At 46.2% G+C, this 26,708-nt stretch overlaps 2 protein-coding genes across 7 annotated transcripts in view; one reads left to right on the forward strand and one right to left on the reverse strand.

Annotated features, from left to right (window-relative positions):
• The window catches only part of Ubac2 (UBA domain containing 2), a 147,660-nt gene that overhangs the window by 36,424 nt on the left and 84,528 nt on the right, over positions 1-26,708 (forward strand). Inside the window, exons 1-2 of one of the 6 annotated variants that reach the window (XM_063274474.1) lie at positions 3,681-3,695; positions 5,608-5,702. The exons of 3 other annotated variants lie outside the window; for them this stretch is intronic. In XM_063274474.1, the coding sequence (XP_063130544.1) occupies positions 5,668-5,702 (35 nt within the window). In that variant the 5' untranslated portion in view covers positions 3,681-3,695; positions 5,608-5,667. Of the gene's footprint in view, positions 1-3,120; positions 3,696-4,735; positions 5,261-5,607; positions 5,703-26,708 lie in introns of those variants that run through there. 2 more of the 6 variants (XM_063274475.1, XM_063274473.1) reach the window with 2 other exon arrangements.
• Gpr18 (G protein-coupled receptor 18) lies at positions 863-4,613 on the reverse strand. Its single transcript, NM_001079710.1, has 2 exons — positions 4,427-4,613; positions 863-2,008 (listed from the first exon to the last, which is right to left on the reverse strand). Exon 2 carries the CDS (start codon positions 1,972-1,974, stop codon positions 979-981), a length of 996 nt encoding a protein of 331 aa, NP_001073178.1. The 5' UTR covers positions 1,975-2,008; positions 4,427-4,613; the 3' UTR covers positions 863-978.

A 26,708-nucleotide genomic window follows, 5' to 3' on the forward strand; every position in this document is an offset into this window, starting at 1 on the left:
TCTAATGCTACTAATACTGTAACATTTGGCCTGGAAAAGATTCAGTCTTTTGTAGTGTGTGGTGTGTGGCGTGGTGTGTGTGTGTGTGTGTGTGTGTGTGTGTGTGTGTGTGTGTGTGTGTGGTGTGTGTGTGTGTGTGTGTGTGTGTGTGTGTGTGTGTGTGTCTGTGTTTGACTATATAAGAAGAGTAGGCTGTTGGTATTTAACAAATTATTTAGCCTCTTGGTAAGCATTTCATGCCGTAGGAGTGAGTCAGTTTATTGGGCAGAGCTGTGTCCTTAGTTGCCTTAAGTGGGCTTGGGAGGTAGCAAGTGTCTGTTGAGTGCGTCTGTTTGTACAGAAGGGGCTGGGGCTGCCGGTGGAGCTCCTGCTTCCTTCAGTCCTGCTTTGTGGCACTGGGCAGAGTTGCTCCTGTAGAAATCATGGAAGCTGATGTTTAGAACATGAAACACACCCTAAGGGTGAACTGATGTAAGGGAGAGCCATCAGATTATTGTGAACGATAGCTTCTTTTTTCCCTCTCAAGAGTATGTTGTACACAGAATCTAAAAATGTTAAGCCAATTAACCACCTTCTCAGATAAGGCTTGATTATGAAGCCTAATTTGGGTGCCCCCCCCCCACCCCCACAAGCATTTCATGACATGTTATTTTTATTACTTTTTTTTTTTTGAGACAGAGTCTCACTGTGTAGCCTGGGCTGGGCTTCCTATGTCTTCTGAATGTTTGGTTCACAGGCATGGACACTACACATGGCTTATGCACATGTTTTATACAAATTGTGAGATAGAAATAAATGAGCGTATCAGAATACTCAGTATCTAATCGTGTTGCTGGAATTAAATGCCACAGAGGTTTCAAAGTTTATTATTATTTCTCTTTATTAGAGCAGGGACTGGATAATATTGAATGCTGGTTCACCTGAGAGTAGATAGAAAAAGAATTTTAAAGAGATTGAAGACAGTCAGCTTGCTCTGACTCAAAGCATTTCACTGTTCATGTTGCTAAGTGACCGTAGACTGCCTGACCGGACACTTTTTCTGCGCACACTGCGAAGGTAATTGCGGTACAGCATGACACTGATGACTCGAGCCTGGAACTGTTTGGAAACAATGTAGTAGAGAACGACGTCGAGACACGTGCTGAGGTTCATGAGGAAGGTGGTGAAGGCTCCCCAGGGGCTGTAGCTGTTCTCCTCCCCCTGTAGCATCAGGAGAGCAAAACAGATGTGGAAGGGCACGAAGCAGGCAAGCACCTGCAGCAGGAGCGTGACGATGATCCGTATGGACTTCTCCTTGACCTTGGGCTTCAGCTTAGACGTCTGCCCGCGGAGGAGGCTGTGAATGATGACCACGTAGCACCCGATCATGATGAACAGAGGGATCAGGAAGAAAAATATGAGTCGCGTGAAGTTAAGCACATTGACAGCTTTTAAGTGGATGATGTCGGAGATCTTCAGGCAGGTGGCCGGGGAGGAGGCCTTATCTGGGTCTTCATCGAGCAGTAGCAGAGGGACAGTGGTGGTCAGGGTCATTATCCAGACCCCCACACACGCGAGCACCGCCTTGCCAGTGTTCTTGAGTTCCTTGGCGTATTTCGGCTGTACTATGGCCATGTATCTGTCAGCACTAATGAGAGCAAGAAGCCACAGAGCAAGGCTTGGGTAAAACACCACCAGGGCCCCAAGAATGTGGCAGAAGTAGTCTCCAAATGGCCACTCGCCTTTTGCATAGTAAAACATCCGAAAGGGTAGACTCAGTATAAATACTAAGTCCAGCAGTGCGACGTTCATCATGTAGATGGTTACGGTGGTTCTTTTCTTGGTCGTACAGCTGAAAACCCATAGGGCAGTGACATTAACAAGCAGCCCAATCAGGAAGATGCAGCTGTAGAAGACCAGGGCTGCGATTTTGTATTCCTCTGGGTGTGAACCATTGGAAAGAGCAAGCTGGTCGCGATTGCTCGGGATGGCCATCTTACAGCAGGCTGGTCCCCATGGTACGTAGAAACTGTGAGGATTGTGAGGAAACAGGGATGAGAACTTTGGCTGGAAGTAGAGGCCCCTGAGCGCAGGGCTTCTTGCGAGGGCCTTTATACTGAAGACTCCACGTGCATGCTTTAGGACTGTGCGGGAACACACACCCTACAAGTTACTGCTACTACTCACTGATCTCTCTTTAACCATTTGTTTTTATTTTTGGAGCACTGGGCATTGAACACAGGTCCTCTCTATACTGTCTACCTCACTGAACTATGAATTCCTGTCTGTCAGTCTGTCTGTTCCCCCTTCTGTTACCTTGGTTTTGTTTTGTTTTGAGACAGGGTTTCTCTGCATAGCCTTGACTGTCCTGGAATTCAGTATTTAGACCAAGCTAGCCTCCACTCACAGAGATCTGCCTGCCTGAGAGTTGGGGTTAAAGGTGTGTACTACTACACCCAGTCCTGGCCTTTATAATGTCAGTTCAGGCGGCCTCAGGCCTCAAGATGCTCTGGGACACTCATCCAGTTTCATTGACCCTGCTCATCTCTCTCTTCCCCAAATAGTCAAAGTAGAAGACAGTAGGAATTCTCTGGAGAGATGGGAAAGGGCCAGTCTGTATTTTAAATCCTATAAAGTGGCTTGCAATTTTTATTATCTTTATTCTGTCTAAATATTTTCTAACTCAAATAAGTAGTGATCAAATACTTTTAATTTACAAACTACAATTATAATTTACAAAGCATGAATCAGAACACAAACAGAAGAACTATATAGCTGGTGACTGATTCTTGAGTGTGAGTGGGTAGGAACTTCGGTTTTTCCCTCTTTGCCTCTGCTGCCTTTCTAGCACATAGTAGGAAATGCTGAATGGGCCACGAGTGAAGGAAATGGTGTTTGGTGAGGTGATTCTCAGTAGCGGTCTGGCCTGTCAGTCAAGTCTGTTGACCCCACCTCCGTTTTTGAAGTTGCAGACACTTCTGATTAGTACTCTATATTCTCTTCAGATGATCGCAGGTCTGGAGTCACTACTGCTGTCTGTCATGGTCTACCGGAAACCTAGAGCTACAGGTGGGCACCTGGGAGTGTCTGGGGCAGGGTCTTCCGTTACCAGGGGCCTGGAGTTTAATGTAGTTGCACCAATGGGACATTGAGTTGAGAAGAAGCAATTTGAGAAGTTTCTTCAAGTCTAACCACTTTGGTACTATTGCCTTGCCTAGATGAATGTAAGTTGTGTCAAAGAGAAGTAGGTCTGAGAAACCCTAATTGTGGACAGAAACTAATAGTCCCACCATCAAAAACTGTTTATTTAAAAAAGAAACGATTCTAATAGTGCTATAAATATGGAGCTCCCAGTGTGACATTCCCTTACCCAGGGTGTAATGCCAGCAGAGACTTTGAAAATACTTCTTATGAAGAGTGCAGGCTGGAGGCATCTCTTTGAAATATGAGGGTGTATGAGAAATTTTCTTTAAGAAGGTCACTTTGTAGCGTGCTTATGTTTAATTCAGTCCTGAATCTCTCTTTAGTGAAGTTATAGGAAGGGTTAACAGCCCTGGTCTTTCCTCCTTTACCTTTCCCCCTGAGGTTGTCATGGGAACTGCCTGTCTGCAGGCTATCCTCCCTGGCAGCTTCTCTGTAGTCCACCCCTCCAGCTCTCATGTGCCCACTTGCTCCTGTGCTGTGCGTGTGCCTCTGTGTTACCATGCGGACCCTAGGTGAGTGTTGAAACTGATTGTCTTTCAGGTTAACTTTTGAAAACTTAAATACCATGATTATCTATCTGTAGGTTGTCATTTTTAATTGAAACTAAGTAATTTCATGAAACAGTATAATTGAAGCTATATGATAAAGAGATTGAACTATGTTATGATGTATTATGTCATCAACATAATGTGTTAAATGGACAGGGGAAAGACAGTGAGGCCTCAGCCCCACACCTAGAACTGCTGTCAGCTCCTGTGCTAAAAGTGAGAGAATTAGGCCTCCCAGGGAAGAGCACCCTAGCTGGCTATCCAGTTCTAAACGGTCAGTCCTGAAAACACTCATGAGTAACAACACGACACAGACGAGCTGGCTACTTATATTTAGGTTGTGTTTGTGTGTGTGTGTGTGTGTGTGTGTGTGTGTGTGTGTGTGTGTGTACAGCAATTAAAAGAGAGGGAGGCCATGAATTTGTAAGAGATTAAGGAGGTGTATGTTGGAGGGTTTGGAGGGAGGAAAGGGAAGAAATGGTGTAATTTATTATAATCTCAAAAATAAAATGAAAACATTTAGAACTCTACATTCACTATTGATATAAAATATTTGAAAGTGAGTGCCAAATCCTGGAAAAAGAATAACCAGTTGTTTTAAGGTCTTCATCAGATGGAGCAGAAGTTTTGAGTTTAGTAAACACAACATTACTTCTCATAATGATTTACTATGAAATTAATTGGATGCAGCTTACCTCCTGTCCGTCAAAGGGCTGTCTGCGAGGTGCTGGAAAGAGTGTGCAGTGGCCTGCCTGTGTTAGGCAGATAGTGTCTTTGAATTGTTTTCCTTTGCCTCTGCGGCTGGTCCTGTTGGAGGGTTGCTGAGATGTAGTACCGATGGCGGGGCTGGTCTGCTGGGCTCTGAGCACTGCTCTGCCCTTTCAGGAAACGCTCTGAAATAAGCTTCTGAGCGTGGGACTTTACCCTGCGTGCGGTTTTCTCTTTCACAAGTGATTTGTTTATGAAGTCTTGCTCAGCTTAGACTGCTCTTGAAACAATGGCATATCTTGAAGAAAGGCATATATAAAAAGGGACACTTTGTTGAAGTAACTGCTGGTTTTGATGTTTGAAGTCTGTGTCACTTACAGGCAGGGGATTTGACATTGGCAGAGCAGGTTCAAAGCCTAGCTGCTTTCTAAGCTCTGTGACTGTCTAGCTTTGTGCTGTTCCTGTGTAGTTTCTATCCAGTTGAAATACATCGCACTCATGTGATAGAATTGAGAACTCCACTCCAGAAAAGTCCTGTCTGTAAGATACCTGCCACCTCGGCCACCCCAGCCGTCTCCTCCGTGGCCCCTGCTGTGCCCTGCAGATCTGTTCCTGGATCCTGTAGGTGCTTCCTGCACGTTGTCCATGTTCTGTCTCAAGGAAGTCTACAGAACTTTTTTTGCATGAACCTCCCTGCAAACTTTAGGGAGGACTGGGCAAGTGTTGGAGAATTTACATGCAGCCATGATCTCAGCTCAGCAGGGAAGTGAAACCCGCAGAATGGAGGATTGGGCAGCCCAGAGCACCGCTGTCTAGCTACTGTGAGTTTAACTTTCTCTTTAAAGTAAGCCAGCCCTTGCCCAGTTCTGCATATTTCTACATCAGCTACACATGATTTGCCAGCTTTTAAAAGGTGCCTACACTTGGCTGCTTCTGTGTCTGTAGTGTGAGTAATTTAAGATGGCTCCTGCCTTCTTGTCTTCCTGTTTTGAGAACAGCCTTGGAACTATGTAGACCAGGCTGGCCTTGAACTTACCCTGGTCTTCCTGCCTCTGCGTCCTGAGAGCTGAACTCCAGCTGTGAGCCACCACAACTTCCACAGCTTGACCTTGAGGTAGTTTGAAAACCTTGCTCCTTTTCTCAGAAGTGCTAAACTTTTGTTCTACAGAAGGTGCTGAAGTTCCTTGTGGTAACAAACTACTGAGAGCTGTGGTAGCCTTCCAGAACAATGTGCTGTGGAGCCACTGCAGACCGCAGTCCTGTGTGGGTGAGAGGTGACTGCCTGGAAACCCTTCTCCAGACTTGCTTTGGCATTGCTGAGTTACATCACAGTCATTGGATATGGAGTTAGGGCTTTTCATATGCTACACAGGAGTGTGATATTTCAGCTGCATGAACCCTCTTACTGGGACCCAGTGTGTTCTTTACCTTACCACAGAGTCTGTGAAAAGGTTTCTGACAGGAAGTACCTGCTGATTGGCTTCCCTTGTGCTGCTGCAGTCAACAGAGTCTGGGGTGCCTTCTCATTAAGACTCGAGTCTTTTCCCTGTATGTAGCATTCTTAGTTGAGAACTTCCATTTCTTAGTGCACGGTACCCACGGCAGATTAGGAACTTCCCAAAAGCTTGACAGAACCCACTCGCAGACCCTCCCTTTGACCACCTGACAGCTGCCATTTGTTCTCTGCCATTTCTTAGACTTCTTCTCTACCCCCTAAAGCTGGGCTGGCCTGGATGATTCCTTGCCACAGCTCTGTGCCTTGTGTTTGTGTGGCTATCCCACACCTAGCCATGTGCTTGGGGCATGGCACAAGTTGTGTCTAAGGAGCGATTACCGTTGCTAGATAGGTAAGAAAGTGAACACATGGAGATGGGGGAGTGGTGGAGTGGTGGACAGTTGTCTGAGCCCAGAACCAGCTGCAAGGACACTACCAACCTGAGATGTGGGGAGAGGCCTGCGTGCGTGAGGCGGTGGGATGGCCCTCCTGTGCTCTCCACCTTAACTGCAGGTTGGGAGGATTACAGAACTAAAGAAGTAGCTGCAGGCTGTATGACAGTAGACAGTGGGTCAAGGGTCCGCGTTTACATACGTCTCCTTTGCCTCTCACTCAGAGACTTCCCGACCATCCCTCATTGTACTTTGGAATGTAAGAGGATTCTTGCCAAAGAGGGGTTTCTCGTATTCCCAGGGATGACAGGGTTCCTTGCACTTTATGAAGTGTTTGGTCTCACTTTGAGGTTTGGTTTTGAGCACTAAAGTCTGTAGGTCAGTTTATATATTTAGTAGGAGAACCCAGTTTTTAAATCAATATGATTCAGTTAAGACACTGTTGGAATCAATGAGGAGTCTGATGTGGACATCCAGCTCAACAACCAGCACATGATGATCCGGGGAGAGAACATGTGCAAAATCCTGAAAGCACGGTCCATGGTCACCAGGTGGAAGGTGGGGCCACACTCTTCAAGCTTGACTATTTTGGGGAAGAAGCATTTTTGACCCCGTCCTCACAGCTGTGCCTGAGACCTGCCTTCCAGCCCTGGGAGACGTCTTTTGTAGAGCCCCGTCTTACAGGGCTCAACAGTCCAGGACACGAAGGCTGAGTTCACTCACGTGGACCTCCTGAACCATCTAGGGGACCTGGTGTGTGACGTGGTGGCCAGAGTCTTGAAGTCACCAGTGGCAAGCACAGTGTATGACCTTAACCCGAAATTTAAAGCCCCCAAACGGCCTTTCTGGCGGATGAACTATTTGGATACCATTGAGTGGCTAAGGGAGCATGATGTAAAGAAAGAAGACAGGACGTCCTATGAGTTCAGAGAGAGACTGATGACAGACGCCATTAATGAACCAATCCTGCTGTGTCGATTTCCTGTGGAGATCAAGCCCTTCTGTATGCAGCGCTGTCCTGAGGATCATGTGTGTAGCATGTCTGCATGTAGAATAGGCTCCAAGTTGTTAATACATGTGTGTAACATGTCTGTATGTAGGATGGGACTCCTTTGTTAAGCGTTTCTACAGACACAGTTATAGTTCACGGTCTAAATGGTTCACAACCATAGTAAGTGTGAGAGCATATTATCCTGATTATCTCTTTCCAGTGCTATGGCTAGAGGGCTGCTATAATACTGTTCACCTGGCCTGTCCCTGCATGGGGACAGTGGGCAGCAAGCCCTCAGTGGTTGGTAGCAGGCCAGTCCCCAAGGAGAAGAGCAAGAATGACAACGGAGATGGTTCTGTGAAAGGGGAGGAGTCCTGACCTCATGACCCTAGCACTCTGATTTGACAGTTCGGAACCCTTGTCCCCTGCCTCTCAGTTTCTCAGACAGTGTCCCAACAATTGTTGTTTCAGAAGCACTGGGCCCTGGGGTAGAAGGTCAGGTGTTTTGAACAGTAGGAATTTCTGAATAAAGTCTAAGAAATCATTTAAATGTATTTTTTAATCACAGTGATTTATAGACACTTTAGTATGAAGAGAAACTTCCTTGTGTTGTTAATTTAGCCTTCCTTAATTCTGTCTCTTTTGTGCATCTTAAAATGTTTATGAGCATATGTCAGACAGTTACTTACTTCATGAGAAATGACTTGAACCTGGATATGGCCACCATCGTGTTAGGTAAGCTTAGCTAAACAAGCATGAAAAGCATTGTCTGTCACTGAGAATCCTCAGAGGAAAGGACTTCTTTCCACCCGGGAGCTCACCAGACCTGTAGCTACTGAAGTCTTAGGACTGCAGGGCAAGCATTCACAGACTTATTCTCTTAGCACTGTGTGTGGATTGCTAGGAAGTCATCATTGAGGAGAAAGAAGGCTGACGGTGGACCAGGGCTGTGACGTCCTCAGTGTCTTCCAGAAGTCCATGGCCAAGAGTTTAGTCCTCAGCCTGGAGTTTACTCTCAGAAGGTGGCAGAGACTTTACGGACAGGCAGGCTCAGACAGAAGCCACTAAAGCTGAGCCCCGATGAAGCTCTGTGTTTAGAGCTTTATCTCGGGCACATGTGACAGTAATTTAAAGATGATGGCACTGAATGATAAAGAAGTAGGAGCTTTGCTCCCAGTTGCATGTGAGGTGGAGAATTTATTTTGGTGCACAGGCGTCTGCATATTAGAAATACGTCTAATGTTTTTAACTGCTCGACTTTGATTTTCTGCCTTTACTTGTGTAATTGGGAAATGCAATCGAAGTGTGTCTCCGTCAGGCAGCACCTCACACCCATTATCTCACTCAGTTCCCTGCTGTCCCCAAGACGTGTTGGAGACACTGAGGTGTTGATGGCGTGGGTTGTTTCTGGTTTTCAGACTGTATGCTCTGTTCTGTATCATGTACCATGGTCATGTACTTACCGTCTTCGTTATAGTTGGTTTTCAGAAATAGTCATTTCTGAGGGAACAGACAGACCTCTCCTTTTTGAACTCACTAAAAGCACATCGATATTCTCCACAGAAGACTTCCTCTTGTAGATCTGTGTCTAGGAAGAACTCTGCCATCTAGTGGGCAAGTTGAACAGACACTCAAAAGAAAAAACAAAACAAAAAAACCCCACCCAAATGTGTCCACATGATCAGCAAACACCATGTCTGCTAACTTCATTTGTGATCACAAAAATCAAAACTAAACCTGCAAAATAGCATCACCCATGCACAAGGTGCTCACGGAGATGAGGGTTACAGTGTGCGTGCTGGGCACCTGTACTCAGAAACCATGCGTGTTGCTGGCAGGAATTAAAACACAGAAAACTTTCTGGTATTAAGTACTAGATGAAGGTGTGCAGATGCTATGGCCCAGGTGACTCCTTGACGTACAGCCAGTGAGGCCAAAAGACAGGTAAAAAGCGTTCCTAGGAGCCTTGCCTGTAACAGTCCCAAAGTAGAAACAACCTGTCACTCACCAGCTGTAGAGTGGACACTGGGGTGCTCTTCATGTCAAGAGGGAGATGCACCAGGAAGAGGTGGCTGCCCACAAGAATGAACCAACCTCATTACAGAAAGCCTTATAGTAAGGAATCCCTGGTGAGATTCATTTTTGTGGCTTCCACGAAGTAGGCCAGGCATCTGTAGGAGTCCATGCATGGCTGTCCCTGCTTTGATGGAGGAGAAACAGTTCAGATAGACAGAGAGCAGCAAATGTCTGTAGGGCAGGGCCCTTGGAGTTGCCTAGTATCCTTCACCAGAGACAGGCAGGCTGAGGGCGATAGAACCTGATAGGAGAGAGCCTTGTGAGTCTCTGCAGGAAGGAGTTGGGAGTAAATGTGCCCTCACCTCAGGTCTCTCTTGCCTAACTGCCCTCCATGCTCCCTTTTCAGGACTCAGCTGGAAGCCAGGTGCTTCTAGCCTTTGGCTAACTACCACCCTTCAGCCTCAGGGACAGAGCGAGGTCCAAAGCAAGGGGGAGGGGGAGGAGAGTAGATGGGTTTTGAGGACCCACAGCCTGTTTGTGTGGTGCATTTCTATCCTGTCCAGAGAGGCCTTTACAGGAAGTATGAACTTTGGAGTTGGCACTCTGGGTATGGTGTCTCTGCCTCTGAAGCACGGTTCCCACCACCCGGGGTCTCTGTGAATTGCCATGGACATGGTAGTTTGTATCCTAGGTTCTGTAGACACCAATTTGAGTTCTCTTGGTCCCTCCCTATTTGAAATGTTCTGCGTGTATGCAAATTTCTCTGTCCTAACTTGGGGCTGGGTGGCTGTGCTGGCTTTCCCTGAATCATGATTAATCCAACCTGTCTTACATTAGCATCGATACTGTACGGTTAGGCAGACTTCTCGGCTTTTGCATTTTACTTTGTGAGTATTTTACTTTGGTCTTCCATGTTTCTGGAGGGGTGTAAATGAAAGCTGGTAGGATGGGGCCTCAGCGCTGACCCAGGAGTCACTAATGACCCCCATCTGTCCTCTTGGAACACTACGGCCCACTGGGGACTCGGTCCAGCTGTGGGGGCCTCACTGTCTTGTCCTCATTTGTCTTTGCTGCGGTCTTTTGTGTGCACTTTTACCTTGTTTATTCTGAAGACATGACCCTCCTGCTGAGGCAGACAGCTATTCGTGCTGTTTCTTTTCCCCTCGATAACAAACTGCAGCCTTTGTTACCCAGAAGAGCTGTACACAGGTCTTCCTCTCTAACCTCTCTAGCTAACAGGGTAAATTGAGCGCATGATCATTCAGGTGATGGTTGTGTTAGTGTTCCTGTCTTACTCTAACACTTTCCATATGGATGGTTTCTTAGTTAGGGTCTTATTGCTATAAACGGACACCATGACCAACATGGATTTTATAAAGGACAACATTTAACTGGGGCTGGCTTGCTAACAGTTTCAGAGGTTCAGTCCATTATCATCAAGGCAGGAACATGGCAGCATTGCAGCATCCAGGCAGGCCTGGTGCAGGAGGAGCTGAGTTCTACATCTTCACCTGAAGGAAGCCAGGAACAAACTGAGCATCCCCAGGCAGTTAGGAGGAGGGTCTCCAAGCCCACCCGACAGTGACACACTTCCTCCAACAAGGCCACACCTTCTAATAGTGCCACTCCCTGGCCTCCATAGACTTGTTTAAACACATGAGTCTATGGAGGCCATACCTAAACATAGTATAATAAAAAAGTACATTTAGTTCAATTTCCAATGTCTATAGCAGTATCATCAATGTTAAAAGTCCAAAGTTCACAGTCTCTTCCAAGATCCATCTAATCATTTAACTGTAATCCCCAAATTAAGACAGGCAACCAGTTGGGCAAACTTCAAACTCTGCCGTCTCCTGTCTGATGTCAAAGGGGTCCTTAAGTAGTCAACCACTTTTTCATCTTTGTTGTCTGTAGCAAACTCCTTTCTCCTGAGCTGGTTCCACTCCCTGTTAGCAGATAGCCGGTGACTCTGGCATCTTTAACATCTGTAAGACTCTCAGAGAGAATCTTCCCTCAGGAGGGAGATCCTCGAGCCCAATGAGCAGTCCGAGTCCACAGGCTGCAATCTGCAAGAGGATTTTTATTGATCAGGATACACAGGTATCTGTGGGCGTCCCAGTCAATTCAGAAGACTGGCGCGCCTAGCAGAACCAGGGATGGGTTTTTATAGGGTATTGGGATGCAGAAGCAGGCTTACAGAAGCAGATGCATGGTTGGTGGATTCAAGTGAGGTGCGGATATATGGTTACACCCAATTGGCTATTCAAATGAGGTTGTCACACAGCAAGAGAATACGTGCAGGTTGGGGCGTCCGGAATGTCAGGGGCTAGGGGCTTATCTCTTGTTAGGTGGCCCATAAAGCAATATCAATAATTTAGACTGGTTTCTGTATTTTGTTTTCTTTTATGGTCTGTTTCGTCTAAATGATGGGTCAGCTTGTCCCACAAAGCTTGGACACATCTGAACTTTCCCAGGCTTATTTTAGTTCTGAGTTAGTGTATCTAAAAACTTACTTTTTACTTCTATAGTTGAGGGCCTTGGGCTCCTCCTTTCTGGGAGGGGGTCTTTCACATCTTTGGGTCTCCAGAGCAGCTTCAATGTTACAGCTTGTTTCAATGTCTGGGATCCTCACATGATCCTCCAAAGGGCTGGCTTCACTTCTCCAGCTCTGCCCTCTATAGCAGTTTAACTTCAGGTTGATCCACACTCCACTGCTGCTGCTGTTCTTGGTGATCATCCCATGGGACTGGTGTCTCCAGTACACGGGGGTCTTCTGTTGCATCGAGGCTTCACCAATAGCCTCTCCTAGGCTCTCTTCATGGTTCCAAGCCTCAACAACTTGCTTGACCCCTTCAGTCCTAGGCCATCAATTGCAACTGAGGGCGCACCTTCACCAATGGCCTTCCATGGCCTCTCACTGTACTGTGCCCAGCCTTAGGTGCTCTTCATGACCCCTTCATGCCTTCAAAACCAGTACCACCTGGGTGACTCTTACACATTACCAAGTCTAGCCACAGCACGAGGTACAACCTTGGCATCTCTGGAACACAGCTCTCAAAAAACACTTCTCAGAAGATTTCACCTCAGTCATGCTGATCTCTTTCTTAGCTCCAGCTAACCAGCATCAATTGTCTCCTTCTCCTCTTGACTATAAAGCCAGAGACACATGGCTGAAGCTGCTGAGTTCTGCTGCTTGCAGGAGCTGGAGCTCGGCCCCCTTGTTTTATTACATTATCACCAGCTTCCTCTTTTCTAACTCCTTCACTGCCTAAACTTGACTGTCCTGGATCTTGCTCTATAGATTGACCTTGGATTTAGAGATCTGTATGCCTGTCTCCTGGGATAAAGGAAAGGTTTGTACTAAGTTGCCTGGAGCAAACTTAGCTGGCTGGGATCTTGCCCCGAGGTCACTTCTCCCTTAATTCAATTTAATATCCTTGAGCACAGGACTCAGCTCCATTTCACTTCCTGGTGCCCCTTTAATACTTGAACCTTGTATTTTCTATTTTTCCTTTCTCAACTTCCCTTTTTTCATTAAAGTGCTCTTCATGAGACTTAACCAGAGAACAAAATCTGTGGTGGGTGTTTCTGAGGCTTCCTTTGTCCATTTGAGTCTTTTCACCTTAGCCTCAGGCAGACTCTTCAGACAAGACGGAAAAGCAGCCACATTCTTTACCAAAATACCACAAAAGCAGTCTTTACAGCACATACCGAAATTCTTCTCTTAAAACTCTTGGGCCAGGCCTGCACAATTCAAATGACTCTCCACTTTCCTACTAAGATAGCCCATTAAGCCCCATTTAAAGCGTTCTACTGCTTTCCAGATCCAAAGTCCCAGAATCCACATCCTTCCAAACGAAAGCACGGTCAGGCCTATTATAGTAATATCCCAATTTCTGGTACCAACTTCTGTCTTAGTTAGGGTCTTATTGCTGTGAATAGACACTTTGACCAACATAAATTTTATAAAGGACAACATTTATTGGGGCTGGCTTATAGGCTTAGAGGTTCAGTCTGTTATCAAGGCAGCAGCATGGCAGCATCCAGTCAGGCATGGTGCAGGAGGAGCTGAGTTCTACATCTTCATCAAAAGGAATCCAGGAACAGACTGAGCATCCTCAGGCAGCTAGGAGGAGGGTCTCCAAGCCCACCCGCACAGTGACACACTTCCTTCAACAAGGCCACACCTTCTAATAGTGCCACTTCCTGGGCCAAGCATATGCAAACCATCACAGATGGCCTCTAGACACAAAACTTTGTGACTTTTTTTTTTTTTAAGATTTATTCATTTATTATATATAAGTACACTGTAGCTGTCTTCAGATACACCAGAAGAGGGCATCAGATCTCTTTACAGATGATTGTGAGCCACCATGTGGTTGCTGGGAATTGAACTCAGGACCTCTGGAAGAGCAGTCGGAGCTCTTAACCACTGAGCCATCTCTCCAGCCCAACTTTGTGACTCTTATATGTTTCTTGTTACTTGCAGGCCTTGCAGCCTCAGAAGAATCCCAGCAAAGACAGTTCAGCAAAGTGCTTAAGCATAGAGCTAGCTCAGTCAGCAAAGTGCTTATTAAACGTGAGGGCCTGGGCTTGCACCCCGGAACTCTGAGTCATTCATTCACTCAGTCACCCATGTATCCAAGCATGGTGACTTACAATCCCAGTGCTGGGGAAACTCTGACAGGGGGATCCCTGGGGTTTCCAGCCAATCAGAGATACCTCCAACCCCACAAAGTGGGCAGTGTCTGAGAAATGGTATCTTTGACTTCTACGCATATGTATATTGTGGTCTCCCCAACCCCAGCACCACAGGTTGCAGTGGCTGGACAGTTTTGATCTGGAGACAAGGACATATGGCTGTAGCATTTCTTTGCATATCAGGGCATTGTCCTTGCCTGTGGTACATGGTTTATTTTCTAGCACTTAATGTCATACTTTTTTGGGGGCAGTCAACAATCATAGGCTTTAGAATTAGGAACAGGAGTTATCTGTGGCATATCTCACTTGCAGGTATGTATTTACAGACCCTTGGCTGTTTTCCCACCTCCTTTTCCTTCTCATTTTGTTAAGGAAGAGCTGCCACATGCTTCCCATTGGAGCCCTAGACAAATGGACTCGTGATTCCGCTAGGGATATATTTTCCTCAGCTATGCAGTGGCTCAAAAATGGATTTCACACCTTAAGGACATCAAGTGGGAGCAGGAGACAACAAGAAATAGGTTGTCAGCCTTGCCTTAAAGGAAGTGACAGGGTTTGGGTTATCTATCTCTCCTCCCTTCTCCTCAGCATCTCCTCCTCCCCTTTCCTTCATGTTCTCCCTCCACCAGTTCAGTCCAGTTGGTGCTGCCTACTAGAATGCCAACTGGTCTCGTTGGCGCAGTCTTGTAAGGCAGGTAGGCATAGCTGTGGATAATTCGAGTGCAGTGGCCATGTTGTGTCCTGAAGACAGTTTCCCATCATTTCCATCCCCTGACCCTTACATTCTTTTTCCTCTGCCACAGTCCCTGAGCCTTGTGGGCAGTTACACCCACAGGTACAGGTAATGCTAAGTCAGGGCACTGAGCACTGTGACCAGTTCCTGGTCTGTGTTCACTGCAGCCATGAAGACAGTGCTTCCCTGGCCAAGGCTGAGAACAGAGCTGATCTCTTGGCCCACATGTAAATATTTAGAGGGCAGCATGACTGCGTGTACATTTACTAAACAACTAAGGCTTTCCCTTAGGGCCTGTGCTAGTTTCTTTTCTATTGATGTGGTAGGATACCATGACCAAGGCAACTTACAGGGTTATGGTCCATGAGCATCATGGCAGGGAGCATGGCAGCAGTCATAGTGCTGTGACAGGGGTTAACATCTTGAGACACAACCACAAGTTCGACAGATACTGGGAATAGGACAAGTCTTTTGAAACTTTAAGGCCGACCCCCAGTGGCACCTTCAATAAGGCCACACCTCCTCGTCCTTTTAAACAGTTCCACCAACTGGGCACCAAGTATTCTAACATATGAGCTTCTAGGGACATTCTCATTAAGGTTGCCATAGGGCCTATAACCCCCCGAGTCATGGGCTTTTGACAGGTAACACAGTATGAGACACAGATTCCTTCCTGTAGAAGGTGGTTGGTCACCCCACAGCCCTCGCCCTGCTGCTGCACCGTTGCAAATTTTGCCTGGCAGGCAGTAGTATAGTATCCAGGGATTCCTGCTGGCTAGCATCCATTGATGACTTCCTCCCACAGTGGCATGCTAGCGCCTTTGGGAGCCCATGGGATTAGGTTCTCAGGTCAGTTTCAGCTGATTTCTCTGTCTTCAGCCAAGGTGTGCCGTGCTTTCAGCACCGGTATCTTACATCTAGTAGGAGTGGGCCACCAAGAGAAGTGGCAGTAGCCTCTGCTGGAGGGCCTCTGGGGTAGCCCTAACCAACAGCTTACCAGGAAGTAGCCTATGCCTGGCAGTGAGACTTCCACTGAACAACTCTTATCTTCTGAGGGAAGCATTGCCCACTGTCCAGGGTTCCTGTGTTCAGACTCTTTTTAGAAATTATATTTTAAATTACTTTACAGAGAGTGCTTGCTTTACATACATCCTTAGTTTTGTTTTATGTCTCCCAACTTTCTCATCTCTCCTATTTTACCTTTCCTACCCCAAATTTTAGTCAATTTAAATGGACAGTTCAACACTGTTATGTGTCCAGTCTACAGAATCATTTTTTTTTTCTTTTTTTTGGAGCTGGGGATTGAACCCAGGGCCTTGCGCTTGCTAGGCAAGCGCTCTACCACTGAGCTAAATCCCCAACCCCTCAGAATCATTTTTGTTTTCCCAAACTGAAGTCCGCTGGGTGATTATTTCTCACTAACCTCAGTCCCCTGCGGTCTGCTCTCTGTCTTCTTGAGCTGAACTGCTCAGTCTCAGAAGTAGAATTGTGGAGTATTAGTCTTTTTAAAATTTCCACACATTCCACAGTGAGCATTTGTGGGTCAGAGGACAGCCCCAGCTCCCTGGTTCACTGCTGTGTATGCCAGGCCTGCTGGTCCCTGAGTGTCTGGAGCTTCTGCCTCCCCCTCCCACCTCACTGTGGGATGCTGGGATTACACATGAGTGCTGCAGCATCCGCTCTGTGTGTCCTAACCTGCTGGACTCAGGTCCCACATGTGCAGTAAACACTGTGCCTGTTGGGTTGTCCCTCAGGCCCAGGATTGGACTTTATAACTGTTCCATTTCACTGAGCATAGTTCATGGAATACGTAAGAACACACCGTCTATGTACAATTCCATTGTGAACACACAACGCTGTGCTGACCCATTCTGTCATCAGACTCCTGGGTGGTCCTTGCTTGGCTTTTGTGGATGGTGCTGCTATGAACATAGGTGCACAGACACCCCCTTGGCACCTGCTTTCACTTCTTCTTGGTATCAACTCAGAAGTGAAGGGTAATCCTTTTTTTTTTTTTTTTTCCATGAAAAAAAAAAAAATCACTGTTTCTGTGGTGGTTACACTGTGTGCATCCCTGCCCATAGCACATGGGGATTCTAGATTCTGAGGCCTTGCCCACACTTGTTTTGTTCTATTTCCTTTTCCTTCCCCTTGCCCTTGCCCTTCCCTTCCCCTTCCCTCTTCATGTGTATGGGTGTCTTTGCCTGCATGTATGTCTTTATACCGCATGTGTGCTTGGCGCCTGTGGAGGTCAGAGGAGGGCAGTGGATGCTCTGGAATTGGAACTGCAGATGGTTGGGAGTCTCCCATGTGCATGCCAGCAATGAGCCGGGACCTCTGGGAAAGCGGTTTTTAATCACAGAGGAGTCTGTCCAGCCCCTTTCCTCCTGATTAACAGTCATCTCAGTGCATGGGGAAGTGTTGGTTCAGGGTGATACGTGAAGACGAGCAGCCTTTCACGGGCTTGTTGTGGATGCATGTGAGCTATGCAGGGGGCCTTTTACTGTGGTGTTCTGGATACCCTGGTAGCAGCCCTTGTCAGCTGAGTGCTTTCTCACTCCACAGGGTGCTCCGTACTCTGTTGATTGTAGAGGGCTGTGTCTGATGAAACTGTTTGCTGTAGTATTAGGCCTGTCCATTTGTCTTGTTCCTGTGATAAAGATGAATTTAAAGGTTTTAATTTTGTATATAAAAGGTAAAGGGTAGGAGAGGGTGAGTTCCCTCAGGGCCTTTCCTGCTGATGTCATCTGAACCAGCATATAGCAGACATGAGACCTTTCCTTCTTCCAGGAAGGAAGGAACTTCTTCCCTTTGGACACCCCTTCCCAGTGCTGCTGTCTCATGCTCTGGAGTCATGTGCTTTTGTTATCTTAGTAATACAAGAATAATGTGATGTAGTAGTGTCTATGACATTCATTTCCACATTCTGTTCTAGTTACTTTTATCAGTGATTAATACAGGATCATGTGTAGAGGGCAGAGGCCGACATTAGCTGTCCTCCTCCTACATTTATGTTTGAGCCAGTGTCTCACTGCATCTACCTCAGCCACACTAGCTGCCAAGCCAGGCCCCAGGGGTCCTCCTGTTTCTGCCTCCCTGCTCTGGGATTGTAGACACACACACACACACACACACACTGCCATGGCTACCTGGTTTGTTCTGCCCTGCTGGGAACCAGAACTCAGATGTTCATGATCATGTGGCCCCACTTGAACCAGCTGGCCTATCTCTTCAGCCCCACCACTAGTTTTAGGAAAGGCGGGGAAGTATAGTGAGAATTGGCAGCTGGTATTTTCTTGGAGATAAGGTTGCAGGTTGCAGCATGTTGGGGGGGGGTACAACAGTGTAACTGGCTCCTCAGAGGAGCAGTGGTAGCAGTAACATCAGTGGGTATGCAAAGTGGAGTTCTGGGTTCTGTCACGAATACCTGGAAAGCAGAAAGGCATGAGAACAGTATCCAGTGGCTTTCCTCTCCGGCCTGGGGAGCCAGTGTGGATGCTTGACTGGTTGTTGGCGGTTCCTGAAGTGGCATCAAGGTGTAGTTGCCAGTTACCACTGCTGTGTGGCTGTTGATCAGGATTACAGGGCAGTAGGCTTTGCTCAGGACATAAAGAGGAGGATGAGGATGTGCTCCTGGCCAGGCGAAATAGTGAACAGGTGATCATCTGGAGAGAGGAGGAGCTGGGACCAGAGAACTGTTCTTGGCTCTTGAAGGTGCCCTGTGAAAGAAGAATTAAGAATAGAGGACGGGGAGGGCTAGCCTAGGTGGGCTGCTTTGATGCTATGATAGGGAGGCGGCATGGTGGCACATGCCTTTCACCCAGGACACTGCTTTAGTCTGGGCACACCAGTTAACCACAGCACTTAGTACCCATGGAGTGCCCTGGGCAGCACTGAGTCTGGCTTAGAATAGAAGCATAGGGCAGACATAACGTCAGAATCTCCAGCATTAGTGTGAACCTGAGTGAATCCCTTTGCCCCTGAGCAGCTCTGGCTCTGTACTTGCTTTAGACATCTAGATTCCTGAATAGGCCTAAAGAGTGAGAGGCTCACTAGAGCCCAGTGAGACAGCACTCACTGTTCTCAGGAAGTCCACTACAAGGACAGCAGAACATGCTCCTGGACGGAACTCACTGCAGTGTAGGGGCCTCCAGTAGTTTCTAAACCACCTGCAGAAAGCCAGAGATTCTATCTCTGTGTCATGTGAGGGATTGATTCCTTTCCTGTGAGCAAAGACAGTTTTAAAATTCAGAGTACACACTTACAGAAAACCTTGATAAATATGAACAGACTGAGAGAATCCTGACATTAAGAGGGGAGTTTCAGGGCCAGGTCTAGTAGCACATGCCTTTAATCCTAGCACTTGGGAGTCAGAGGCAGAGGGCAGGTCTCTGTGAATTTGAGGCCACCCTGGTCTAGTGAGCTGATTCTAGGACAGCAAAGGCTGTACAGAAACCCTGTCTCAAAAAACAAACCAACGGAAAAGAAAAAAACAAAAAAGAGAAAAGATGAGTTGATAAAGACATGCGTTTACAGTGCTCATGAGGACAGATGTCAGAAGTATAGTATATCTGAAGAGCCCAGGTGTTCTCACCTAGGTTCATTAGATGGTGTAAGTTTGCATATTAGTGAGAAATAAACTAAAGTGGTAGTTTTTAAGCTCTACCTGTAGTCACACTTGGAGCCACTAGATGGTGGTATTGGAACTTGGTAAAACCTGTAATTCTACCTAAAATTGTTATTAAATGAGGCTTGAGTATTATTAAATATTAAAAAGAGCTGAAATGTCAAGTGATAACATATTCTTTTAGTAAAATTAATGAGAGAGTAGTATGGGAGCATTCAGAACCAGCTTTGACAGTTGGCTGTCCTGTTTCTGAATCACATAGGCCCAAGTGAGAATTAAATTACTATTAGGTACTTGTGTTTATTTTTTCCTAAACTACACAGTAAAGCATATTTCAAACTATAGGAAAGCTGTGTTTGTGTGCATCTCCATCTCATTCCCCTGTGACAGTGTCTCTCACTGAGCCTGGGTGTGAGCTGGTAGCCATCAGGACCCAGAAGCCCTGCTGTCTCTGTCTCCCAGCGCTGGGCTACAGGTGTGTACAGCCACCCCCAGCTTTGTACATGACTGCTGCTGCTGGAGATTTGAATTCTGGTCCTGTTGTTTGTACATCAAGCACTGTTACCCACTAATCCAATTCCTGAGCCTCAAACTTCACATTGCGACTGTGTATAGCAAGTTGTCATGCAGCTCACCTCTCATAGGTAACTTAAGGAAAAAGTCTTACCATTATTTGAAAGTTAAGGGAAGGTGAAAGTAGATTCTTTTTTTTTGTAACAAGAGGATTTAGTAATACTGTTGAATTACTGTTTTGTGTGAGCCACAAACTGTGTTTTTATCAGAACTGTTGAGTAAATGTTGATAAGTGGTCATGCTCTCTAGTGGGTACGAATGTCACCATCTATGGCACACACGTTAGCAGTTGTCTTCTCATATCATGTCTGTGGTTAATATTGAGTACAAATAAAGTGGAAGCCTAGTACCTACCTTTGGCATTCATTCCTTTGACCAACAGCGTCATGTCAACAAGAAGTACATATTCTCAAAGCTCAGAAGGAAGTAAGTAGGGAACTAAATGACAGGGCACTTGATGGCTGGCGGAGAGACATGCACGTGAGTTCTAAGGAAGGATAAAAATAAGGAACAGGAAGTTGATTCATGAAACTGATTTTTATTCCACTGGGTGCTTTAACTGAGAAAACAACTTAGAAAATTTGCTAATGTTTTATGGTGAACTGTTCTTTGAACAGTGCATTCTGATATGTTTTTAGAACAGTTTCAGGGTGAGGAGGGATCCTGTCTCCATGGTCTGTACATTGCAGTTATTCAAGCACATGTGTGCACATGTGTAACAGAACTGTCCCTCGTGTATGCTAAGGTTGACTGCTCTCCTCTTCCTCTCTGCGATCTCTGTGTCTTGGGCACTGGGATCCTGCTCTGACCAGAACAGACAGTCGTCCATATTAATCTTCTATGTAACCTGGTGTAAAGGCAGTAAACAAAACACACCATCTGCAGTCTCCATGCACTTGCTGTCCACACTTAAGTGAGCCTAGAGGAGGAGGGATATGAATGTCGAGTTGTGCATTTTCTGGGTGTTGGTTTCAGAAGGTGGGTAACATTCCAGCAAAGACTTGAAGGAATCAGAAGCAAGCCATGTGAGATCTCAGGGATTATCTTCTAGGTATGAGGAACCTGCCTGTGCAAAGGCCCCTGGGTAACTGGAGCTAGACAGAGTGATGGGGAATGAGAGGTGAGATAGGAGATGACAGAGAGCTGAGGCAGCATTCTCAGTTCATTTTCTGTGGCTGTAGTAAATACTCAGACAAAACAACCTTAACGGAGAGGGTTTATTTGGCTCAGAGTTCCAGACTACAGCCATTGCTTGCCATGGGGAAGTCAGGGCTGGGACTTGAAGCAGCTAATCACATCAGTCACATCACACCACAGTGGGGAGCTGACAGAAGTAACATGCCTGCTTACTGCTCAGCTTGCTATCCCTCCTCGTTCACGCTTAGGGCCCGGTTCCTATGGAACAATGCCACCAACAGTGGACTGGGTCATCCCTTGTCGACTAACAAAATCAAGACAGTCCCTCATAGATTTATCCACAGGTCAGCTTGATCCAAAAAGTTCCCCAATAGGACTTTCTTCACTGGTGGTTCTAGACTGTGTCATGTTGGCAAAACTAACCACTGCAGACAGTTTACAGATTTCACAAGCCCTTGTGCTAATGTTAGACACACTGTGGCCTTTTCTCACAGAGGGGCGAAGAGCTATTGCTTGTTTCTTTGGGACGTGGGAGTGTTTTGGTTTATACTGTTTTTATCTTTTGACTCATATCCCTTTTAAAATGTATTTAATTATTGTGTATACATTTACAGTTATCAAATTAAAATTTAATTCTAGTTCTCAAGTTATTAAATTTCCCCAGGGTAATCTTTTGTTTCTTGGTTTGAAATTTTACTATGAACTCATTCAGTGAATTTTGTCTCTTCTTGGTATCCATATATGTTTTATTTTCGTGTGGGAGTCTGTCTGCCTTTCTTTTCTTTTTTCTTTCCCTTCCTTCCTCCCTCCCTCCCTCCCTCCCTCCCTCCCTCCCTCCCTCCCTCCCTCCCTCCCTCCCTTCCCCTGCATTGACAGACTGTAAATGGAATATCTTTAGCCTTCTCTGTAAAAGACACAGATCCTCTGATGGTCTGGCTCAGTCCCTTTCAAGCCCCTTTCAGCCTTCATCTCCAAGGGCTTGTATGTGAGCCCCTGGAGTAGCATGTTTTAGTTTATGTCTGTTTCTAACATCAGAGTTTATAGCTGGAATTTTAAAGCCCTGTCACCCCGTCTCAGCTGTAGCCTTTTGAGGAGTAATCACATAGCACCACCAAGTTTTCCTGGATCCTTACTCACTCTAGTATGGTGATGGGACTGTGACATTCTTGGTGTTTTCACCTCAGAACAGAAGTACAGGCACATACAGTATGTGTGTCCCTTGGCTCCATCTGCTATAACAAAGTACTAGGGGCTGGGTGGCCTGCACCGTGGCAGTGATGTATTTCCTCACAGTCAGGATGCTGTGAGTCCTGAGATGAGGGTGGTATGGCTATTAGGTTCTGGTGAGGCACGCGGGCTGGCAGATTCTGGGAGAGAGTGTACTCTGGTCTCACTTCCCCTCTCACAGTTATTCTCTACCGTGGGGCACACTTTCATCACCTCTTCTAAGCCTGTCTCCAAATACTGCTAGTCTGGGGCTGTTAGGGCTGAAACATAGGAGCTACTGTGCTTGGGATACAGTTCACTCCACAGTGCCAGGGGTGTGTGTGCGCGCACGCAAGCGCATGTGTCTGTTTGTCTCTGCGTCTGTCTGTCTCTGCGTGTGTTTGCAGTTATTTCTTTGTCTTTGTGATCAAATCACCAGACAAAAACAACTTAAAGCAGGATCGGTTTGGCTCACAGTTTCTGAGGGATCAGTCTTTGTGGGGAGAGTATGACAGAGCCAGACAGTTCATGTCATAGTGGTCCACGAGGCTGACAAAGGGGAGTGCTGGTGGTCTCTGGCTTTCTCCTGTCTCCTGTGTAGTTCTAAACCCAGTCAAGTCAGCAGCCATCACACATGGTGTGCCTGCCTCCTTCCTTACTCTCTGGTCAGTCCTCTTGTCCATTTGCTTGTTGGTGCTGTGATTCTTGTAAAGCTATTTTAAGTTAGATGTATTGATATCTACTAGAATGTCAGTCTCGTTTGATTATTAAGAGACAGCTCTGAAGAGAGAAAAGGTTAAAGAGAGGCTTGGTCTGATCTCAGGTGGGACATGCTTGTTCACAGCAAGGGAGCACTTGTCACCCACGCGTACCGAAGGCCAAATGCCTGTGTAAGAAGATGGGATGCAACTCCTTACAGGGGCAGAAAGAGCTTCCACAGGGAAGCTGGGAAGTGTAGTCCTTCAGCAGGAAAATATCAACTCTTGTATTCATTTGTTTCCTGTGAATATTATATTCTATATAAATTTTAGACTATCTAAAAATCTTAACATGGTCAGCTGGAATTTGGGAACCAGAGGAGAGTGGGTACCCTTTTCTCTCTGTTCGATTATTTTAAAGCACCATTGTATTTAATTTTTCCTTGTAATATTCTTTTGTATTCCTAGATAGCATGCAGTGTCTATTAGGGTGAAGAGACTATGATGTTCTGTTTCTCCGGTGTACTTACTGCTGGACTGGAGAGACGTCCCTGTTTTGTGGTCACCCCTGCACTTAGCCATCACTGACCTCTGTGTTCTCTTCATTTTGTTGCTTTCACAGGCATCGTCACAGTGCATGCTGAGCTTTTAGAGAAAGTGTTCTCCAGTGTCTGTAACGTTTTGTGTTAAAATCATCAGTGTATGGGTTTCCATATTCTACATCCTCTGGGTTGTATTTTTAAAAGATTCAATTTTACTTTATGCATATGGGTATTTTGCCTGTATGTATGTCTGTGTACCACACATGTGCCTGCTGTCTGTGGAGGCCAGAAGGGGGCATCATGTCCTCTGGAACTAGAGTTGTAGGCAGTTGTGAGCCACTGTGTAGATTATGAGAACTGAACCCAGGTTCTCTGTAAGAGTAGCCAGTGGTCTTAACCACTGGGCCATCTCTTCAGTCCGTAAATCACATTTATGTAAAAATAAAATATAGATATCTCCTTCCTCCCCCCCACCTCTCTCTCTCTAAGGCTGAATTTGTTGTACCTATGTTCTCATATCTCCCTAATCCAATGCTGTATTGAGCTGCTCCCCCCACCCCCAGAGAGAGTTTCCTTCTGTAGCCCTAGCTGGCTGTCCTGGACCCGCTTTCTAGACTAGGCTGGTGTTAAACTCGCAGAAATCCTCCTGCCTCTGTCTCCCATGTGCTGGGCTGTCCTTCAGTTCTCAGGTCTCTGCACTGTGTAGCTGCGTGGCTTTACCAGGTTTGAGGCCCTTTGTACTCTTGTACAGATATGCGTCTAGCAGACACTTCCCCAGGTTACCTCCTTGCTGATTTCCATCATAGTGACCTGTGAAGAACATAGTTAAAAGTTCTAATGAATAAAATCCATGAGTTTATAAATAGCCTCTGTTGGGCCTGTTTGGGAAATCTCTGACTTACGTACATTTCTTCTAGAAATTTTATTTTAGGGTTTTCCATTTAGGTTTATGCTCTATTTTAAATTTTTATATATGGTTCAAAGTATATATCGAAGGCTATTTATGTTTATTTGTGGATGTTCAATTTTTTTTCTTATTAGAAAGAATAACTTTTTTTTTTTTTGATTCTTAGAAACAGGGTTTTCCTGTGTAGCTCTGGCTATCCTGGAATTCACTGTGTAGACCAGGCTGTCCTTGAACTCACAGTCATCTACCTACCGCCTCTGGTGTGTGTGCCACCATTTTCACCTGCTGAGCCCCGTTCAGTTTTCTCAGCAGCACCGTATGTTCATGCTGAACAGACCACACTGAGATACACGCCGTGAGCTCGGAGCGTGTGCTTTTAGTGCAGTCTTCCTCGGCACCTTCCGCATGAAGAGGTGAAGCCCCACCTGCCCCTTGGGAGCCCTGCTTTTGCTGCCCCCCCAGTTGCCACTTCTTCACCACAATCCCGACTTTTAATACCCCAGTTTAGTTTGTCAGTTTTAGCCACACTTAGTGTAAACACAAGCTGTGTCTGGTTTATTTCTGTATTTCTATATTCAGTTGTTTCCCTGGTTCCCCCTTGTAGCTGTAGGCAGCTTTGTCATTAGTAGTGTAGTGTTGTGGTACGTCACGGCACCATGCTTCTCCACAGCAGTGTTGATGCAATGGCTTTGCTGGTACTTTGGGTGTCGCCGCAGTATTTCATGGTCCTCCTTTCCCTCTTCTGCTGTGGACAAGCTGCTGTTTGCTGATGCCTGGATTGTTAGATGCTGAACTGAAGGGTACCATGCTTGGCTGTTGAAGATTGTAGCCTATCTCCTGTTGGTCAGGAATTTCAAAGCAATGTATTGATCCTGTTCCTGTCAGCAGGGACCAGTGTTACCTGAAGACTCATTTTCCAGAGTGACTCATTCTTGTGGCTGTGGGTAGGAAGCCTTGGTTCCTCTTCTTGGAGTTTGAGTATCCTTTTGACAGGGTAGCTCACCTTCAAAAGTGTTAGAGTCTTTTTGTTTTACTCATTGTGGAGTTGAGGGACACACTGTACTATAATTGCAGTTCACATTTCTTTAGTGACTGAGCGACTGAGCTCCTCAGCTGTTGGCTTGTTCTTTATTTGAGTAAATATTTTGGTGATCTCAGTGTTAACTGTAACTAGCTCTCTTTTAACTTCCTGGCTGTTCCTTTTTCTTGGTGTCTTGTGTTTGTTTCACAGCCATGGTGATTTACCTTCCTGTGACACTGAGGAATAACTGCCCAGATTCCTCCAAGATGTCATTTCTTTCTAGAGTTTGTTTCTTCTGAATTCTCTTTCTACTTGTGATTTTCTGGTTTTGATATTAGGGAAGTTTTACATAACTCCCTGAGCCTTTGGCTGTTCATATTTGAGATCTAGTTAAAAGTGGAGTGATGGGGCTGGAGAAATGGGTCAGTTGAGAAAGTGCTTGCTTTGTAAGCTTAGATCCACAGCACCCACATACAGACCTGGATGTGGTAGCATGTACCCGTGATCATAGACTGAGGAGGCAGATGCAGGAGGGATCCCAGCTCTTCCCGCCTCTTCCTGGAGACAGATTGGGTAAAAGTTCCCATCCTCTACTGTCTTGGCCCTTCTGGTTCCCTCTGAGGCTGTCTAGGGCTCTGCCCTAAGGACCCTGGTCAGCATGATTCAGAAGCTGCTGAAAGGGGCAGACTCTGTGGGTGAAGCCACTTCTTACACGAAGGAAATCTCAGGGGTTTAGGAGCTCTCTGCCAGGAACGTGGCACAAAGACTAAATAGAATTTGCTTATCCCACCTCAGTCTGTAAGTAGGCAGAGTGGTGAGAGCCATCAGTTTCTGGCTGCCTCTTATGGTTGCAGAAGATGCTGGTCCTGCAGGGTGTCTGAGTAGTTTGCGTATTAATCCAGGAGCTGCATATCAATCCCGTAGTTTGCATATTAATCCTGGTCTGCTGCTGTTCTCACAGGCTCGAGTCTGAATTGATACTGGTTACTATAGTTGGTAGAGTCTAAGCCTTAATGTCCAGAATAACCTCTCATTCTCAGCCAGTTAAACAAGTATCGGGGAAGCTGCAAAAGGAGATTAATTCAGGTGCTGCTTTAAGAAAAGGAACAACGAGGAACAAGTCAGCCTGGTACTACAGTGAGCTTTAGGCTTAGTCAGAGGCAGGAGGCCGGCTGCAGTGGGCAAGGAGTTCAGCACACCGCTGTCACCCCAGCACCGCTGTCGCCCCAG

The sequence above is a fragment of the Rattus norvegicus genome, chromosome 15, assembly GCF_036323735.1.
Source record: "Rattus norvegicus strain BN/NHsdMcwi chromosome 15, GRCr8, whole genome shotgun sequence".
Classification (NCBI taxonomy): domain Eukaryota; kingdom Metazoa; phylum Chordata; class Mammalia; order Rodentia; family Muridae; genus Rattus; species Rattus norvegicus.

Coding starts and splice junctions, on each gene's coding strand:
- Gpr18 (NM_001079710.1), bottom strand. CDS start 1,974: ATGGCCATCCCGAGCAATCGCGACCAGCTTGCTCTTTCCAATGGTTCA.